Source organism: Furipterus horrens, unplaced genomic scaffold (genome assembly GCF_987537825.1).
Source record: "Furipterus horrens unplaced genomic scaffold, mFurHor1.1.pri manual_scaffold_10, whole genome shotgun sequence".
Lineage (NCBI taxonomy): Eukaryota > Metazoa > Chordata > Mammalia > Chiroptera > Furipteridae > Furipterus > Furipterus horrens.
Window position 1 is genome coordinate 40,971,941 of NW_028327180.1, and position 15,712 is coordinate 40,987,652.

Sequence of the window (15,712 nt, forward strand, 5' to 3'; positions counted from 1 at the left end):
CTAGAATTTACCTGGGCCTAACCCACCTGCTCCAGGCCCTCCCACCAGGTCCCTGCTGATGCCCCTGACTTACACAAAACTCCAGCCTCAGGTCCAAGGTACCCAAGACCAAAGATACCAGACATCCAGTCCACTGAGCAGTAGCGCCCAGCGGGAGGCTTCCCACACAGCATCCCAAGTCTCATAATGATCACAGCTGGGCATCAGTGTGGACACCTGAGGCATCAGGCAAGGCCTCCATTTCTTACCCAATGCAGGTACACCAGCCTTGGGTGCAGAAAGGCCTAACCTGGAAGCATCCAGGGTGGAAAGAAGGAAGGGGACTTGCCCAGAGCTCCAGAGGCTAAGTAGATGACACATGACAGACTGGAGTGCTGTTTAGCATCCAAAGAACCTGCAACAGCTAAATGGGATACTGAGATGGCCCTGAACGGCCAGGAGGATTCTAAATAAGAGATGTTCCTGGCACCTTAGGGTCACTGGCAGACAGTGACTCCAGTCTGTAAGGAGCACTGGGCACACGGCACCACTGGCCCTGTGCATGTCCTTAAGCCAGTGGTGCACTGTTACCCATGGACTACATCGTCACCCCCAACGCTGTTGCCTCCAAGGGTACCCCTGGAAGCCACACACGTATGGTATTGGTGTTGCCGACACAAAACAGCTCTAGCTTCATCTCTGGGAGCCACTTTCAAAGGCCCAATGGAGCTCTGAAAGCAGAGCTAGAGGCAAAGCTTTGGCCTTTGAGAGTGAATGAAGATTTGGAGATAGCAAATGGCCACTGAGCGAGGTGTGGTGCTACAGGAAGGGGATCACTCACCCATCCATCCATCCACCTGTCCAGGCACCTGATCTCCAACTACGAGATGCTGAGCACAGTATCCACTGAGGCCCCAGTGAGGTCTGGCCACCCAATCAGCAATCTGGCTACCAGATCCTTGTGATTCCAAGGGTCTCTCATGGGCACCTTCTAAGAGCCACCCGGAAACACTGCTGGAGGAGCCCAGAGCCTCACACAGTGACAGGATGCCACTTCCAAAGAAGGGCTCTGGCCCATGCTTAGGAAACGAGCCTTGCCAATTCAAGATCCCTGCATCCAGTTACCAGAACCATCCTTCCCTAAGCACTATTTCCTCACAGGCAGACTTTATCACCCTTGACAGAGGGGGAAACCGAGGCTTTGTGAGGTGCTCAGGTGTGCCCAAAGCTACAAGGAGCAAGTGGGAGCCCTGCACCTGGGATCACAGACTCCTCATCTAATCTTTGGGTCGACAAGGCTTTCGGTGACTCAGAGCCGGGAAAGAGGATGAGGATGGGAGTGACAGGGTTGATGGGGAAAGGAGGCACCTCACCTCTGTCTTGAAGGAGGCCTCATCCTCTGAGTTGGACTCCTCCACCTCCAGGGGCTTTTTGATCTCACGGGCCTCACTCTCAGCCTTGATCTTCTCCATTTTGACACTGCCCTTGTCCTTGGCCGACTTTTTGTCCGAGAAGGAGGAAGACGAGGTACGGGGTGAAGTGCCAGGGGTGCTCCTGGACCCCTTGGAGCTGCTCTTCTTCTGCTTTTTGGCACTGGGCTTGGGGGAGTCAGTGGCAGCTGGTCGCTTACTGGAAGACTTGGGCGGGGGTGGTGGTGGGGGGCCGCCCTTGGGGGACAGGCTCTCCAGTTTGGTGTCCTTCAGGGCCAACTTGGGCTCCTTAAATGCAGCCTTGGGTGGCGGGACCTTCTCTTCCTTGGGTGGCCGGCCCTCGACCAGCTTCCGTGCTGTGTCCTTTGCACTCCGAGCCTGCTCTCGTTCTGGCTCCTTGGAGGGGCCCTTGCTCTCTGAGTCTTTGCGTGGCCGCTCCCGATGCTCCTTGGCCATCTTGTGGGCCTTGAAGGCCTTGCCGCTCTCTCTGCTGGCGTCCTGAAATGTTGGGCAGGAAGGGAAACACACAGTCAAACGGCATCTCAGGTCACTCTGTTCCACCTCCCCTGACCCCTACAAAGTATAATCCACGTGATTCAGACTCAACTAGAGAAAATCTTCCAAAAAATGAAAAATTAAGGCAGCAGGTGAGAGATTTAAATGGAACTGTCACTTTAAACTACTAGGAAGTGTCAGGAGGTCCTGGGCAACTGCAGGTTAAGGGTCCCCTCTGAATTGAACTGACATTCCCTGAGGGAATCAAGAAGAGCACATGTGAGTCAGACAGAGAAAGGCAGCCACGCAGACCCCCTCGCACTCCGACACCTCACAGCTCCCCACTGGGGGTGCTGGCAGGCAATCCCCCCTCTCCTGCCCCCACCACAGAGCCTGTGTGTCTCCTGCCTGGTCGTCCCAACCCAGCTTGTCCAGCCAGACATAGTGGTTCTTTGATCTCCACAGTCAGCACTCACTGAGTGCCTGCTGGGTTCCCAGGCGCTGTGCAGGACCAACAACTCCTGACTTCTTAGAATTGAAGCTGCCTGGGCGGCTTTTCTACAACATGAATGGTTCCTGGGAAATTCAGAGGGTTCAGGGTGGATCAGCCAGGTCATGGAGCACTGGCTGGGAACAGAGGCAGAGAGCAGCCCTGCTCCGTGCTGCCAGGAAAGCCGGGCCAGATGATGCCAACCTCATGTGTCAGCACTTCCTCTGAACAAGGGCAAGACCACCTACCTCACCAGCGCCGACAGAGAGAACCCAGTCATGGAGGCTACAGCTACCCAACCTCCCACCCCAGCATACCCTCTGGGTAGAAGCCTGGTTTGACACTTTGCCTCCTCTCCATCAGCATCCCTTTGTCACCCCGCATGTCCAGGGCTGTTGTCAGCTGCCAGGGCTCCGCCCCCACTCTGCCTGCTAGGTGCACAGCTGGGCTCAGAGGCTCTCCAGATCAAAGCTCACCAGGAAGCCAACAGCAGCCAGGCCCTGAGGGTGGTGTGCACCACCTGAGGTAGCCATACTTCACCAGCTCACCCAAGTGCTGAGGGGATGGGCGAGCCAGCTAAATGCCCAGCAGCGAGGCCTCTGCTTCCTGCTCTCCCAGTCCACGATAAAGAGCTACAGGAACAGATGGCACAGCCTCGACCACCTCGGATCTACTTGGTCACTGTCTTCTTGCAAATCCACAGCCTATATCAGTGTCGAAGGGTAAAAGAGAGCCTTGAGTGGCCATGGGCTCCTGCTGCCTCCCTGGAGAAATATGGGCCTGTTGGTCTGTCTCCAGGGCTGTGGGGAGGGGCACTCACACCACAAGCTCCCACCTGACCATCTAAAGGGGTGTCCCCCTTGGGGCTAGTGTGTGGCATGCGGTCAGTCCCTGGGGGGCTCCATTCCACAGCAATCTGCTCTCCTGAGGAGGGAGGCAAGATGACCCCATGTGCAATTCCAGCCTCTTCTTTAAGTACCCATGCACCCCCTGGGCCGCAGGAGCTGGCCCCAGCTCCAAGAGGCAGGGCGGGAGCACACCCAATGGGCATGACTGCCAAGGCCTCAGCACAGTTCCCACCGTTTCCCCCAGACCCGGGGTTGGCTGAGCCTCTGCTGCCACCCTGGGCCTGCCCAGTAAGCAGGGGCCTTCCAAGCAGCGGCTCTTCAACTGGGAGTCTGCACAGGTGCTCAAGACTGGGCTCTCTGGAATCACACACTTAAGTTCTGAGAGTAATGCAGATGTTCCCAGGGGCAAGGACCCCTCAGAGTCATGTTCTCAAAGCTGTCAATGATTCAAATATGGCTAAGAACCAAGGTTTAGAGAAAGATCACCCAGGCCAACTGGCTGATGTCACACAGGCAGAAGTTACGGGCATGCAAGTCCAGGGGTACTCTGAGGTGGGGACCACTCCTCTCCTAGGAGGCTCCAACTCCTGCCTTCCATGCTACCCTCCAAGGAGCCATGAGGTTGGGACAGACCACCAGTGACCAATCCACCTAGGGCTACAAAAGCCAGGTTCTCTAGCTACCCCCAGGATGGGGACCCTGACAATCAAGGCCCTGTATGACCAACCCCCACCCCATCCCACCACGGCCCCTTCTGCCTCGAGCGTGTGACCTGGCAATCAGATTCTTTGGGTCCAAGCAGAGAGAAATAATCTGGGGGATACAGCCAGTACCCAAAGGAAGGTCCTCATCTGAAGAAAGAGGCTGGCGCACAGGCCTTGCCCTCCTAGAGGAGCAGAGTGAGGCTGACGGCTCAGAAGCCAGGACTGGATGGATAACAGGCAGAGGAGGCTTCCAGCAGAGAAGAACCTGCCTTGTGCTGTCTGAGAAAGCTACATAGGAGCCTTATAAGCCACGCCACCCAGGTGGCTGAAGAAAGATTCTGGGCAAGTTGGGGTAGAAATCAAGGACCCTGCCTACAGGCCATTGAGCCTAGCAGATACACCCATCTGACCTGGGGATTCCTGGGGGTCACAAAGACATTCCAGTGAGAGGCCATGGCAACCCCTGCAGATGCAGCTCCACTGGCCACTGGAGTGTCCTCACCACCTGGAGCGCATCTGTTCATGGGGTTTTGGGTGATTCACAGGTGACACGTACAGAAGAAATGACAATTTCTACCCTTCCTATTTTGCATGGATTTCCAGACAACTGTGAGTGGCTGAGAAACTGCCAAGATCTCTTGCAAGAATTTCTCTTCCATTTGACCTCCACAAGACTGAGGAAAGACAGGCTTGGAGGCTGGCATGAGGAAGACCCTCAGAGCTGCACTCTATACTTAAGACTCTGGCCTTAAACGTCTCAAGGGCTTAAGTTAAATGAATCTGAGGATTTCAGAGACTGACTGGCCTGAGGAAAGTGCCAGAAATACCCTGCCTGGGTGATGTGGCTCTCCTCCAGCGTTGCTGATGAGTAAGGCTATAATTTGACCTGAGAGCTCAACCTGTCCCATCTGAGGTGCCCCAGGGCCACAACACCCATCAGGTGAGTGAAGCAAGAAAAGTGCAAAGATGAGAAGTGGATAAACTTGTGGGGTCAGTGGTGCAAAGACAAGCAGCTGCCCTGAGAGCCAGATGGAACCTGGCCTCCGGGACACGAAGCTATGTAGGCATCTGCAGGGGAACGAGACGAATACTCAGGAGTCCGTGTGTACAGCGTGACACTATCAGAAGGTCTCTGGGGCTACTCTGGGATGATTCAGAGACTGGTTACATGAAGGCTGATGGGGTTGAAAGAAGATGATAAAACATTTCTTGGTGAAAATCAGCTCACTCACTCATGTTTCTACCTGGCCGTTCCCCAAAGCAAGCTTCTTTTGCCGGGAGCTGCTGCCAAAGAAAGAAGCCAAACCTGGAATAGCCTAGGGAGGAAGGACCCAGCCCTGGTGGACAGAGCATCCTGGCTGCACTCAGGAGGCCTGAGAAGGTAGGCAGTGGTGGTTGCAGTGAACAAACTCTGTCCAAGCTCCCAACCATGTGAGACTATCTTAGGGTTCTGTCTGAATGGTCCTGAGCCCACTGACTCAGCGGGAAGTGGGAGGACAGGGAAGGCTCTTTGGCTTCAAGAGGAGCAGGGTGAAGAGCCTGGGATTACTAGGTTGCTTTATGCACTCCAGGAGGGGCTGGCCGTTCTGACTAAGTGGCCGAGAGCAGCCACAGGGAGCACAGAGGGCTCCAAGAGGAAGATGCCAAGGTAAAGAGTCCGGGGACAGAAGGTCCAGCTCTGCAGAAGGAGCACCCTGAGCCCAGGACCTTCTGCTGGGCCCCAGTGCTCCCATGTGACTGGGCCTTCCACCTCACTAACCTTGGAGCCGTGGGACGGTTTGGTCTTCTTGGGGTCAGAGAAGGCAGAGAGTGGAATTGTGGGTAACATGGGGTAGTCGGGACTGGGCCTGGACACCGTTTCTGCTCCTTCGGGCATTACCATCACCTAGTGATAAAGAAGAGACAGATGTTATCAATGAGCAAGGAGGCAGGTTGGAAATCCGACAGGTAAGAGGAAGTTGGCTTGTGGAAGTGCAGCTAGAGATGTCCAAGCTTCCTCCTGGGGGAGGGGGCCAGAAGAGCCTGGGTGTCACTTTCTCAAAAGAGTCAAAGGCATTTCCTCCATGAGGGTCTGGGTGCTGAGTGCTCAGAGTGAAGCAGGCTTGTGATGGAGAGCAAAGAGAAGCAGGGTCCGAGGATGGTGGGCCCTGGGCCAAGAAAATTGGCAGTGTATTTGAGAAGCACAAGGAGGCAGCTGTGGCCAAAGCTGGCCTGCGTGCTGCAGTTAAGAAAGATCAGAAAAGGATCAGAAGCATGAAGGCGAGAACCAGGCAGACACCCACTCCAGGAAGGCGTGCAGCGGAAAAAGCAACTTCTGCTGGTCGTGCGCGTGTGTGACTTTGCAGGGTCCCACAGGTCCTAGCGGAGCCTCACTCCTCCCCTCTCTGGTGAAGAAACTTGACTGAAACAGGGAGCAAGCAGCAAGGCCGAGGCAGGAGGGAAACGCACAGAGGCAGACCCAGCTCTCTGCAAAAGCCACCTCACTGGAGACTGCAGGAGAAGGACAGGAGCTCTGCCCTTTGTTAACTACTAGGAGGAAGAAGGGCCTGGGCCCCTGCCAGGAGGTGCTCCCGGAAACACCTGCCCAGGTCCAGTGAGGCTCCTGTGGCACCTGCTGAAGGAAAAGAAGACCAAGGGGCAAGTTCTCAAAATACTGACACTGGAAGTTCACACTTAGTGGTCAGCCACTCAGAGGGAGCCTTCCAGATGGCAACAAGACAGAACAAAAGAATAAAGTTCACGTAAAAATTTTTAAAAAAGAAAGAAAAAAGCATTTAGCTTTAATACCCTTGAGCATCTAGGATCCTTGACGAGCCCAAGCTTTCATCTGAGGAGGCTGATGTAATGCCCAGTCACGGTAGCAGGGTTGAAAGGAAGGCAGTGTAGCCCTTTGGGCCACTCCAGCCCCCAAGGCAGTGATGCCCGAGGCTGAGTTGCTCATTAGTGCCTGCCTCACCATAACACCTTTAACCATGGCACCCAGATCCCAACTGACCCTGGCCGGCATGGCTGAGGATCACCAGGTCTCAGGAAATCACCACACTCTAAGGCCAGCAAGGACACGCACAAGGTTAGAGAAATGACCGACAGCCCAACCCAGGAGAACAGAAAGCCCCCTCAGAGGCATGAGTCCGCTCTGTCGAGAAGCATGCCCTCTCCCTTAGCTGTCACTTCTCTTCTCTCCTTCACAGGAATGTGCTAGACTGGTGCTATGCCAGGATAATGCAGTGAAGGCCTTGCATCTTTCTATCCTTTCCAACATTTTGAAAAAAAAAAGGTAAAGTCAATAAATGAATCCACTACCACCACCACTAGCACACAGCTTCACAAGGATGTGTCTTGCGCAATGGAAATACAGACCCTTGCCACCAATGGGGCACAAGACGAGATACGATGCTGAAGGGACAGGCAGGGCTGGCCTCTATCTAGAAAAGTGACCGAGACACTCTGGTCACCACTGAGAAAGTTTCTGAACTTCATGTGAGGAAATACAGAGCTCATGTGTCCCTCAGCGAGGGGCAGGAGAGAACGCAGTTCTCATGGACTTCCAGATCACACAGTCCTCCAGTTCTTCTAGCACGAACGTCAACACAGGCAGGTCTACGGTTTTTGCCAGCAAGTGCCTGCCCCACTGGGAACACTCAGAGCTCCAGACTGGCTAACACAGGGCCACAACTCAACTCTCCCATAAGGGTCCCAGGCTGCTCCTAAGACCAGAGAGCAGTTCTGCCACCAGCCCAGGGCAAGCCCCAAAGGCCTGCAGCCCCAAAGGGCAAGAAACTTCCTGACCAGACAACCAGCTCTCTGGGTAGCGCTCACCAAGGGTGAAAACTGCCAGGCAGAGACCACCACGCTGCCACCCAGAGCCTCACTCTCCCTTCCCTTCTCCAGGGCTGGCCCTTCCCAAACTGCAAGGTGGACCTGCCATCCCAACCTCTCTCCTCTCAACTTCTCATGCCTCCTCCCCTCCCTCATGCCTCCAGTTTTATAGGTTTAGATGATGCATATTGAGACTTCATCTCTTCAGAGCAAAGAAAACCTCCTGATGCAAGGAGCAGAGGGAGACAGTCCCTTAGTCCCAGAGTTGACTAAGTGTCTGTCTCCCTGAGATGTGACTATAGAACCTTTAGGTAACACCTAAATATTTTGGAAAATAAGGTGGAGAGACTGCTGAACCTGGAAACCCCTCCCTACTTCCTTGGTTCTTCCAGAACTCCTTGGCAAACTTCAGAACAAATGTCTATGTCAACTGATTCCAACACCTTCCTGTTCTGTTACCAAACTCCACCAATAATCACATGCTAGGTCCAAATCCCAGACTAATCTTTCATTAGGGACATGGGATAAATTACACAAATTTCCTGCAATAAATATATAAATGCTTAGTAAATTAAATGAAGAGGAAAGGACTGCACTCTAGACCAAAGAAACTCAGCCCAAACTCCTTGTATTCACAGGGAGGTGGGCTTGCCACACACACACATACACACACAAACTCAGACCTGGGCCTAAATTCTCCACTGCAGGCACTGCTGGCAGTGAGGCAAATGCTCAGTGACTTTGGATCACTAACAGGTGGCTCTGGGATGTCCTATGTCCTCAGCCTACATGTCCCTCAGCACACACAATAAATGCCCTGCCTCCTCCACAACCATCCATAAGCACCAAGCACCCCACACATGCTCCCTGGCACTCTGCCACCACACCAGGATTGCTGGCCACACGACTCGCTACAGAGACCCAGGCTCTGAGAGCTGACACCTTCATCTGGCCTCACAAGGACAGAACTACCAGGCAGCATACATCATCAGGAACCCTGCAGAGAGCTGCTGCTGTTTCCCTAAGTGATGGGGGTTCCAGCAGGGCCTTGCCAATCCCATTAAAAATTGTCTCTAGTGTCCCACACCATGCTGACGGGATGGCCTCACACCATTCCTCCCCCCACCCCTTATGGAAGAATATGCTAATTAATCATAGCCAAGCAGGAAACTATGGGGATAACTAGCGACTCATCATTCCCGGCTGGCCGACAACGCCCTAGCATAGACTCGGGACACCTGGGTCCTATCCAGCGTTGCCAGGTGCTACCTGTACTACCTGTCCCCCTGGGTATCAGGTGCTCAACCATATGCTGGAAAGATGTGACCAGGAGATCCAAAGGCACCCCCAGCACCAAGGCTGCCACCACAAGGAGCAGAGATGAATCCATGACAGAGAAGTTGCGTCCATTCAAGCAGAGGCAGGGCCCGCCTGCTCCAGCACACTCACCCCGCCAGCCAGCAGGAGCTTGTACCGGAACTCAATGGTGGGGTTGTTGAAGGTGAGCTTCTCACAGCGCAGGTGGTTCACAGGTGGGTTGCCCTCCAGGTTCAAGAACAGGTCATAGGTGAAGCAAACCTTCCTCGGCTCCTCCTTAAACAAAGAAAAGAAGGAAGTCCATTTCAGAGGGTGAACAGGAGACTACAGGGACAGACACAAGGCAGAGGCAGATGCAGATGCGTGCCCCCTCTGCAAGCCCCTACCTGTCATTCACCTTTGCTTGGCCTCCACCTCTCTTTCTCTGCACCTACTTCTCGTCTACCCAGTTATCCAAAATTAATTAACTTACTCTTTGCAGAGTACCCAGCAAAGCAGGCTCCACAACAGAAGCAAAGATCATCAGGAATGATGTTCTCAAATTGTTAATGAAAATACTCTTGCTAATGGTGTGTACAGCAGCCCCGTACACACTCCCCCTTGAGGCCTCACAGTATGCACCAACAAACCAAGGCTTGAAGACACACAGCTAAGTGTCTTCAAGTGACAGTGCTGAGACCTGATTGCAGGCTCTAAGGCCCATGATCCTAGAGCCTCCACTCATCCCTTTCCCAGAAGTAAAATTTCTCCAAAGATATACAAATCACCAATAAGCACACAAAAAGATGTTCAACATCACTAATCATTAGGAAAATGCAAATCAAAACCAGGAGATACCACCTCGCACCCACTAGGATGATGGGGACTAAAAAAAAAGCCAACCAGAAAATAACAAGTGTTGGTGAGGACATGGAGAAACTGGATCCCCATGCATTGCTAGTGAGAAGGAAAAATGGTGTCATCACTTTGAAAAACAGTCTGCGAATTCCTCAAAATGTTACAATAGAATACCTTTATGATCCATATCTCTCTCCTAGATATATACCCAAGAGAAATGAAAGCATATATCCACCCAAAAACTTGTACATCTATGTCCACAGCAGCATGACTCACAACAGCTCAAACTGAAAACAACCCAGTGTCCGTTATGGATGAATGGATAAACACAACGTGATCCATCCAGACAAAGGAACTTTACTGAGCCATGAAAAGGAGCAAAGTGCTGACTCTCGCTACAATGTGGATGCACCTTGAAAATACAATGCTCAGTGAAAGAAGCCAGACACAAAAGGCCACAAAGTGTGTCATTCCATTACGAGAAACGTCCAGAACAGGCAAACCCAGAAACAGGAAGTGGATTCGTGGGTGCCAGGGGCTGGTCAGGGGGACTTAAAAGCTGCTAATGGGCACGTTATTTCCTTCTGGGGTGATGAAAACATACTGGAATTAGAAAACTCCTCTTGCACAATACCATGAAGATACTAAATACCATCAAATTTGCATGTTTTAAAAGGGCGGCTTTTCTGGAATGTGAATTACACCCTGATTATTAAAAGTGCTCTCCATTGGGAGAGAAAACACTAGAGTATGGGAGCCAGTGAAAGTTTTTCAGCATTTCAGAGAAGACTAGATAGGTCAGTCAAGGAAGGGAAGGGGAGCGAAGTGGCTGAGCCCTGCATTTCCATGCCTTTTTCTCTTCACCCCAACCCTGGGGAGGGAGGGAGCAGAGATGGGTTTGGCAGCCTGGCCACTCCTCCTCGGCCTCCCCAGAAAGGCCTGCCTGGTTTGCATGAGCGATGCCAGGCTTTTCGAACTCTGAGAGTGGGAATCAGCTGGCCATGTGTCCACTTCTAAATAAACGGGCTAGGAGTGGGGTCCTTCAGTCCACCTGGAAGACTGTTCCCCCATTCAGGCCACAAAGGTAGAAAGCACACCTGCCACATGAAGCAGCCGCACACCCTGCCTTCCAGGAGCCGTGAGTCTGAGGAGGAGACGGGTAAACAGGCCTTCTCAACACTGACTTTGCCCCTCCCCACAGCCCCTGGTCTCAGGATGCATGGGTTTCTACTTCAGCCCATCTAAACCAGACTTGGAAACGTTCCTCTTGTTCAAGGTGGGGTGATGAAATATAAGGGAAAGGGGTGTCAGCCTAGGGAGGGCTTTCCTTCTCAAATCAAAAATAAAGGTGCAGAGAGAAAGTCTCAGCACCTCTCTTCTTCCTGTCAACCTGTGTGATACAGTGTCAAACACAGGAGGACCAGAGAGGAAGCCAGGAGAGTCTCAGGTAGGCAGCCCCAACATCATAGAGCTGCTGCCCTGAGGCCATCAGCTGCCTGCTGATGCCTTGTCAAGGAGGAAGATGCTCTGTTATGCCCCTAAACATGGCAGGTGCCCCTCTGTGCCAGCAGTCTCATGCCCACCCTTATAAAGGTACCTGTCACAAAGGGCATGTCTCCCCACCAAACTGGAAAGCTCTTGGAGGCAGGGGCTCTGGGAACTCCTGTCTTGTACCTGCCCCAGGTGCAGGCCTAGGGGAGGTGCTCTACATTTGCCAAAAGAATGAAATGAAAGGATGGATAAGAGAAGGGCCTGATCCAACAATGGGGATGGGAAAGGGGCCAGGAATGGCCCCCTGGATGTTGTGATGAACTTGGAGAATGGCTATGAGGGGATGAAGTCAAGAAAGGTCAAGGGGGTGGGAAGAAGCGCTACAGGCCACAGCATCCTCTCTGGGAACCCTGGAAGTCCACATGGCAGCAGTCGGAAGGGGAGGACAGAGAGCAGTGGCAGCAGGTGACCCAGAAAGAAGGGCCTTGGCAGCCACTGGGAGGGTACTGTGTCCTGGGGCAGAAGAGTCTACAGGGACTAAGGCTCAGGAAGAACAAACCCAGATTCATGCCCCAGGAAAAAAACACCCTCCAGCCTACAGGACATTGTAACTGGGAGCAGGGTTGGAAACTGGCAAATAAAGGGGAGGAAAACTCAAACATCTGCCCTGCCTTTGCACAGTGTAACCACACAGAAGATGACAGGTGAGCTGCACAGATATGTCCCAGCTCCTATGTGAAGAAGAAATGAACTCATCATAGTTCTGTAACCCATCATGGGTCACTAATCCAGGTGCTGCCCATCAGCTGCTGCCCACATACATCACACACAGAGACCACCAGGCAAGACTGATGCCACCTTCCCAGGCAGTCTCACCTCCACACTCAAGTTCAAATTGACAGGGAATACACAGAGTAGGATGGTGTTAAATAAACACCATGGGGATGAAAGCAGCAATAAGCCTTGCAGTACCAAATTCTACAGGACAAATGACCCAGTTTCTTTAACAAACTGCAAAGAACAAAATGGTAGAGGAAGAATTTACAGATTAAAAGAGAAAAGCTCATGAATCACAATGTGTGGATCTTACCTAGGTTCTGATTCAACAGAAAAAAATCTTTAAACACTGGTAGTAAGGAATTATGAATCTGTAGGTGTGACACTAGTATTTTTATTATTTTTTTTAAAGCAGTCCTTATATTTCAGAGAACATTCTGGAATATTGACACAAAATGCTGATGTCTGGGATTTTCTCCAAAATGACTCAGGTCAGGACAGTGGCACGCCAGGGATGGACCAAATGTAGCCACGGAACCAGGCGGTGGCTACAACAGGGCTTCGCTCCATTTCTTCTGCAGATGTTTCACACTTTTCTGGATAACTTTAAGTGGATACAAGGCAGTGAAGCTGCATATACAGAGAAGACGCTCAACTCAGGGAACCTGTCAGGGAGGGGAGGGTGCCCTGGGTCCTCAGGGACACCAGCAGGAGGCCGACAGGCAACTGGAAGGGGTTGAGAGGCTGGGGCTTGCCCTCACCGACTGCCTAGCCTTGGTCACAGGCCTGCCACCCTGAGCCCTGGTTTCTTACCCTGACATGGGGAGGATTTGATGAGATAACGCAGCTGAGGCGCTCACCTCAGTGCCACCAATAAATGGAAGCTACTCTTTTTACCAGGAAGAGATCTGGGCTAGAGGAGGACACCTGGGAGACACAACAGACAGACGGTACCTGAAGCCACAGGTACCAACAGAGGGGCACGGAAAGGGCGGGCACTCCACAGCTCTGCCAAATACAGGAGCACTGCAAGGCTCGACAGCAGACCTTCCTCTCCTCTGCGCCCTCTCTGGCTGACCCTGTGCTCGGCCACAGCTTTACCTTCTGGCTTCATGGCAGGTTCAGCTGCTTCTTCCTGGCTCCTCAGCCAGCCCTTCCTCATCTCCAGACCACTCATCATCTCCTAACCATCCAGCTGCTTCACTACAGCCCCCTTTTAATCCACAAAGTTTAAACCGGCTCTTGGCTTACCCCCAACCCACTCCTTCAAAACCTGCCAGTGACCTCCCTCTGAACCTTAAACAAAGGCCAAACCGCCACCACGGCCAGGGCAATCTGGCCATCTCAGGCCATGCCGCCGTCTTGACTAGTTCCCCCATCCAGCTCTCCTCTGGGCCTGCACTCATCCTTTGGCAGGCCTTCTTGGATCACTGTCCCCAATCACAGTGTGGGATTCACTCTCATAAGTAGGACTAATCAAGGTTCACAAGATATATGTCTGCTTTCTGTCCATCCACCCCAATGGACTGTGAGCATTATGGACAAAGGGACTCTTTTTTGTTTCTGATGGGCCTGGAACTGACCAAGCACCTGTGACTATTCAATGTGTCCACATACTCATTTACCCTACAAAAATTTAATGGGTACCTGCCATGTGTTCATAGCAGTGACTGAGACCAGGGAAGAATCTCTGACCTATGGATACACAGAATATGTAGATGAGTCACCACGGAAGAATCTCTGACCTATGGACACTCAGAATATGTAGATGAGTCACCACAGCAGCAACACTGACTATACACTACGACCAGGGACTTTTCCAAGCACTTAATATGTATGAATGCTTCACAGCCCAAAACACAGATGCTCTTACTGTCCCCATTTCACAGATGAAGAAACTGAAACAGAGGCAGTAACCTGCCTGGTGTCACGTGGCTTGGTCACTGGTGAGCCGAGCAAGATTCACTATGGGCAGGCAGTATTCTCTGGAACCCCTGGAGAGGATTTCATGCCCACACAAACCAAACAGGTCAAGGCAACAGTCCAAAACAAGAGACCAGGAAGAGTTCTGTATGACTTCCCAGATGGGGGCAGTGTAGGGCAAAGCCAGTAGCAGCATCGGAGCCAGGCAGAGGCCTCCCCGAGGGACCAGCCTGTGCCCTGCAGTGGATGTGTGTCTCAAAGCACAGAGAATAGTGACCGGAGCTCCCTCTTGACAAGCCTGAGAAGCTTGAGAACTTTCAGAATGGTGATCAGCCCCTAGGAAACCAAACTCCAGAGAAAGCCAAGACACAGCCAGCACCAGAGCACCCAGAGAGTCAGCAGCATACTCAGTGAGGAGCGGCCCGTTCAAGGTATATTGGGCCAGGACTCCCTAAGAGTAACATCCTTAGTCCATCTAGACCCCTACACATGCCCCACTCTCAGCAAAAGCAGCTGAGGCCAGGCTGTGGGCAGCCATCCACTCCGCAGGCCACTGGACACAGGCCAGCATCTCCCTCTGACCTCAGCAAACTAAGATGCGGAGGAACTGGCTAAACTGGTGCCAGCAACCAAAGCCAGCGCATGCGCACCCATTTCAGTGCATGGGAAGTCCAGGCCATGAGAGCCCAAATGGGCCAGGCTGGCTCTGGCACGGGGCACAAGGCAAGCAGGACTAGCTGACTGCACTGAAGGCTCCCGATGCTGCCCTCTCCACCACCTCAGACCCTCCCCTCAATTCCTCAGGACCCTGCTCTCTCATGCAGCTCACAGGGCTGGTCCTGGATCATCATCGGTTTACTGCTCTACCCTGGGTACAAACGTAAGAGTAACCGACCCTCAGGCTGCCAGCAGTCCAGAGGAAAAAGCCTGGCTTCTCGGGATCCCTGGGGTTGTCTCCTCACTGTCTGGGCCTTGCCCACACTTGTACCTGGGGCCTTTTTGACTTTCCCTTGTGAGAGGCCCTGGGATTTATATATGTTAGACTTCTTTAAAAAAGTCAAATTTGAACCTGATCACAGACCTAACTGTTACGTTTACAGGGCTGCCGCCAGCAACATCCCTATGGATCAAACGTAACAAGATTTTTTTTGTTTTGTTTTCTTAAGTATATTTTATTATGTTACAGTAGTCCCAATTTCTTTTCCCTTTGCTCCCATCTTCCTTCCAGCAATCCCACTCCCCTTAGTTCATGTCCCTGGGTCATGCATATTAAGTTCTTTGGCTTCACCCTTTCTTATATTATTCCTAACTATCCCCTGTCTATTTTGTACCAACCAACTATGCTTCTCAGTCCCTGCACCATTTCCCCATTTCTCCCCCTCCCCATTCTAACTGATAGCTTTGCTGGATAGAGTGATCTTGGTTGTAGGTCCTTGCTTTTCATCACATTGAATACTTCTTGCCAGTCCCTTCTTGCCTGCAAAGTCTCTTTTGAGAAACCAGCTGATAGTCTTACAGGCACCCCTATGTAGGTAACTCTCTCCTTTTCTCTTGCTACTTTTAAGATTCTCTCTTTATGTTGAAACTTTGGCATTTTAAGTA

General features: G+C 52.3%; 1 protein-coding gene across 3 annotated transcripts in view; it reads right to left on the reverse strand.

Annotated features, from left to right (window-relative positions):
- The window catches only part of MLLT1 (MLLT1 super elongation complex subunit), a 65,773-nt gene that overhangs the window by 9,720 nt on the left and 40,341 nt on the right, over window positions 1-15,712 (reverse strand). For 2 of the 3 annotated variants that reach the window (XM_090289481.1, XM_090289483.1), the window contains 3 exons: window positions 9,215-9,358; window positions 5,706-5,831; window positions 1,353-1,907 (listed from right to left, as the gene is read on the reverse strand). In XM_090289481.1, the coding sequence (XP_090145607.1) occupies window positions 1,353-1,907; window positions 5,706-5,831; window positions 9,215-9,358 (825 nt within the window). The remainder of the gene's footprint in view (window positions 1-1,352; window positions 1,908-5,705; window positions 5,832-9,214; window positions 9,359-15,712) is intronic. The other variant, XM_090289482.1, reaches the window with a different exon arrangement.